Source organism: Haplochromis burtoni, unplaced genomic scaffold (assembly GCF_018398535.1).
Source record: "Haplochromis burtoni strain Fernald_Lab_line unplaced genomic scaffold, NCSU_Asbu1 Contig_349, whole genome shotgun sequence".
NCBI classification, from domain to species: Eukaryota; Metazoa; Chordata; class Actinopteri; order Cichliformes; family Cichlidae; genus Haplochromis; species Haplochromis burtoni.
In genome coordinates this window covers 144,661-149,030 of record NW_024582710.1, presented here as the reverse complement: position 1 = coordinate 149,030, position 4,370 = coordinate 144,661, and the positions used below count along the sequence as shown (strand labels likewise).

The 4,370-nt window shown below is 40.7% G+C and overlaps 1 protein-coding gene across 1 annotated transcript; it reads right to left on the bottom strand.

Annotated features, from left to right (window-relative positions):
- Positions 1-298: 298 nt before the first annotated feature.
- prl (prolactin) lies at positions 299-4,171 on the bottom strand. Its single transcript, XM_005942978.2, has 5 exons — positions 4,060-4,171; positions 2,944-3,056; positions 2,560-2,667; positions 1,408-1,590; positions 299-1,292 (listed from the first exon to the last, which is right to left on the bottom strand). The coding sequence occupies exons 1-5, from the start codon at positions 4,100-4,102 to the stop codon at positions 1,101-1,103; spliced, it is 639 nt and encodes a 212-aa protein (XP_005943040.1). The 5' UTR covers positions 4,103-4,171; the 3' UTR covers positions 299-1,100.
- Positions 4,172-4,370: the final 199 nt, after the last annotated feature.

Sequence of the window (4,370 nt, the reverse complement as noted above, 5' to 3'; positions counted from 1 at the left end):
AATTGATTGCTAATAGTGGACAGCTATTCAAAGGCTGTTTTCTTGTATTTGTGTCAGTGTGGATGGTATACTTCCACCAGTTTAACTAACTGGTGTGTGTCATCTGGCTTCATGGATAGATAAAGCTGGGTATCATCTAAATAGAATGAAAATGCTGTGCCTTTTGATAATACTACCTAAGGAAAACAGAACAGAACCCCGGTGGCACTCCACTGATTATATAGTGAGATCAATGAGCTCAGGCTGTTACATGCACGCTACTGATTTCCATTAAAACAAAGAATAAGTGACAACATTCTACTGTGCAAGAAAAACTTTAATGAAATACAGATTTAAAAGAAACAGTTCAGTTAAAAGGCACTAAGGCAACAATGCTTTTTAAAAGATGTCATTTAATCTAAAGTGCAAATGCTGCAGTTAATTAAGCATTAGTTAGGAAGAAAACATTCTCCACTCATTTTCTCCTTTAGTAGTATGACTTTGTGGGGAAACTGCTTTAACACAACAAAAGGATGAGGAGGAGTCACAGGTTGACACACCGATTTGCTTCCATTCGTGACCACTGTCTGGTCACTTCATAATGCCAGGCCAGCTGGAAATCAAAATGGAAAGGTGCTCCATCAAGAAAGACAATGACACATTACTAAGGTCAGACAACAGTCTGCAGCTCCCCTTCCTATACTTTAAATCTGTTAACCTTTAAGGCTACTATTTAACAATCCTCCATAGTGTAAAGGTTTACACGTGTGCATAAACAAGCAAAAGATCTCCTGACATAATCCCAGGAGGAGACACAAACTTCTTTGGGGTTGCATCAGGAAGGCCATCCAGCATAAAACACAATTAAACAAGGGGAGCGATCCACTGTGGTAACCCCTTGAGAATAAGGCAACAGCTGAAAGCAGCTTTAATTTATACATACACACTGAGAAATGGAGCAAGAAGGTCAATTTTTATGTGTTTTTGTAACTTATAACTCCTCCTTATCCTTGTGTTGCAAAACTAATCAGCAGGTAGGAATATAGTACCATGTATAATTCTATAGGCAGTACAAGCTTTCAGAACAATCTCCCCACAGAGTCAGGCAGGACACCCACTCTTCAGCACATCTCTGGTTGCATCTTTGCTGCCCGGCAGCGTAGGACTTTCAGGAAGCTGTCAATCTTGTGAGAGTCCCGACGGAGGCAGGACAGCAGAAAGTTGAAGTTGATCAACTTGGTAATCTTGTCCTGGCCGAGGCTGGTGCCTCCTCGGTAGGGCAGTGAAGTGATGGCCTGAGCAGATGAACCCATCTGGACACAAACAGGCCGGGAAAAATCATTTTAATGATACATTTTGTATTTACACTGTAAATGAAAATAACTTTTTATTTTCGCCCCAAAGCTCCTGCAGCCATCTCTTACACACCTTGCTAGATAGTACATCCAGGCCATCCTTGAGACTTTTGGAGTACTGCTGCATCTCCTGGATCTTGTTGAATATGGTGCTTTGTGCTGGGTGAGGCAGGGCACTAGCGGAGGAGGACAGGAGTACGAGAGGGTCCGACCAGGCTTGGAGGAGGGAGCGAGCCAGGGACATCAAATCTGACTCCTGGACAAGAAATAAATAGAAACAATACCACAAGAAGGTGAAGATGTTTGAGGGAAAACAGACGCAGTATGCAGATTTGTGTCAGTCAGAAACAGATTTCTTACTTTTGTCTAACTAAAGTTAAAAGGGGGGCAGGGGACTTCCCATGATGCACTCAGTTTTTCCTCTTTTCAGTGTCTGTGTGTTTACACACCACTCTGCATTTAATCATTAGCGATTATAAAACTCAGGCTCTCTTCCACAGTGTCTCTTTTGGCCTGTTTACCTCCGATTACCCTAAATCAGGGGTTCCCAATCCCGGTCCTCGAGAGCTAGCGTCCTGCAGCTTTTAGATGCATCCTTGTTCCCACACACCTGAATCAAATGAATGGCTTGTTATCAGGCCTTTGCCAAACATGATGGCATGCTGTAGAGATCAAACCATTTGATTCAGCTGTGTTGGAGTAGGGATGCATCTAAAAGCTGCAGGACGGTAGCTCTCGAGGACCGGGATTGGGCACCCCTGCCCTAAATCGATCACAGCAGAATCCAAGGCTGGTTCTGCGAAAGGAAGTTCTGTAAAAAGGAAGTTTTTCCTTCCCACCGTCACCAAGGGGGTCATCTGATTGTTGTGGTTTTTTCTCTCTAGTCTTTACCCTACAATATAAAGCACCTAAAGGCAACTTATTGTGACTTTGCTCCATCTAAATAAAACAGATATCATTGAATTGTGTTGAAAATACCACTTTTTTTCTCGTTAGCTTTTGTAGACAGTCAAATCCACACAGTCATTCTCAAAGTACTCTTTAAATGACTTACTGCTTAAAGGGGTCTCTGGAATATAATGTATTTCACATGAGCTTGCAAGGTTGACATTCAATTTGATGTATAAGAGACAGTGGGGAAGGTGTTAAATACAAAACTGAATAATATGTGGTTAAAGCACATGGAAGCAAACAATAATGTCAATACTGGAGTAAAAGCACTTACCGATACTTGAAGTGCTTGGTCCTTGTCAATGGGCGTCTGTAGAGAGGAGGTGTGGCACATTGCGGGACGCGGCATGATCACCCTGCCTATAGGAGGGAAGTGAGAGTCCTGGGAGGGACAGAAGTGGGACAGAAAGGCTTTCAATCCCCACTTTTCAGGACATTAAATGAATATTGTCCTGCTCGAATAGATCAGTTAAAATTGTTTGCTGTAATTCAGTGCATAGTTCCTGAAGATGAGGCAGCTTCAAGCAGACCCACTGCACTGCATGTCAAGCTAATAAGGAAGCATCGGGTTTAAACAGGAAGTTTGTGTTTTTTATGTTTGGGGAGACTGTGACATTTCATTTACAGTGCAAACACACACACACAAACAGGTACAGACCAGCTCCTGGGTGAGCGTCGTGCTGAGCGAGTGCAGTTTGTCAGAGTGCTGAGAGGCTCGCTCGAGCAGTTCGTTGATGGGGACGGCTCTGCACATTGCCACCACACACAACACTGTGAAGCATGAAAAGATGAGCGGAGGCAGAGTTAGAGAAAGCAGCTGCAGGGCCACAGTTTGGTGTCCTTTTGGCTTTTTCCCTCTTTTTCTCTTACGTCTGCTTATCGGGGGGGCTGGGTGGAATGTGAGCATCATTCAACAGGTACAGCTGTCATTTGTTTTTCCTTATTTTTCTTTTATGTTTGAGTTAAAATTTCTGACCTGCATCTAATCTATAAAAGGTATACTTTATTTATAGAAACAAAATTTCTTGTTAATCATAAATATAAATATTACGCTAGGCCTGATAACTGATTTTCAATCTGGCTTTAGTCAACGCTAAAGTGCCATCATCACTGCTGCCATTATAATTATTAGGTTAATTTAATTCAAAATGTTATGCACTGAAAAATACATTAAGAATACATTATTATGGCTTTCTAACTTCTAATATCATAAATAAATAAATAAAAACAAATTAATAGCCAACTCTGGTGCAATCATTTTTAAACATAAATTTTTAAAATCCCCTTAAAAAAAAACAAAAAATATATTTTTTTTAATCATTTCTACAATACGTTGAATAACAAGCAAGAACACTTAGTGACAAAAGTATATTAGTGAATGAATGGTACGTGTCATATAATTTTAATGAAAGCTAATCTAAATTTGGTTTATATAGGGCAAAGAAATGATCAGACCACTGCAATAAACAATAATAATAGGATGATATTTACGTTTAATATATGCGATACAGATGTATATATTGATGTTATGCAGTTTGGTTGTCAGTGCTGGTGAGCAAACTTGTAACAGTGTTGTTTCTAAATATAATCACGCTTACAAATTTGTATCTTGTTGGTACAAAACTGTAGAACCTCAGGTCTGAACATTTACATTTTCATAAACGCAGATTTTAACTTCTAACATTTTCTTTTAAAGCAAATGATCCATTCTAAGCGTCGTGGAGTGTTCTGTACAAATCAGTTTTCAGAAGTAAAACGGCTACGCTGAGCTCACCTGTCATGAAGAGGTTGGTTCCACTGGTTCTTCTCTGAGCCATCTCTCTTCTTTTTCTGTCCGTTAGCCGTCGCTTCTTCTCCTCGTCGCTTTTTCTTCTTCTTGGTCCATCTTGCCTCCATTTTATAGTTCTTTGGCTCCAGTTGTTTGGTTATGCAGGAGCAGGGTGACTGTGTGCTAATTGTCAAGAACTTGCTGGAACCAGTTTATAATGAGAAACATGGTGGAGGGGCTTTGAATGGATGCAACAGGATGCAGTCACAGGTTGATAAGGTGTGCGTGTGTGTGTGTGTGTGTGTGTGTGTGTGTGT

Excerpts from the sequence above, each read along its gene's own strand:
- prl (XM_005942978.2), bottom strand. The coding sequence starts at position 4,102 with ATGGCTCAGAGAAGAACCAGTGGAACCAACCTCTTCATGACAG. Across the intron at positions 3,057-4,059 it reads AACCAACCTCTTCATGACAG|TGTTGTGTGTGGTGGCAATG; the intron begins GTGAGCTCAGCG and ends CATGCTTCACAG. Across the intron at positions 1,591-2,559 it reads ACCAAGCACTTCAAGTATCG|GAGTCAGATTTGATGTCCCT; the intron begins GTAAGTGCTTTT and ends TTTCTTGTCCAG.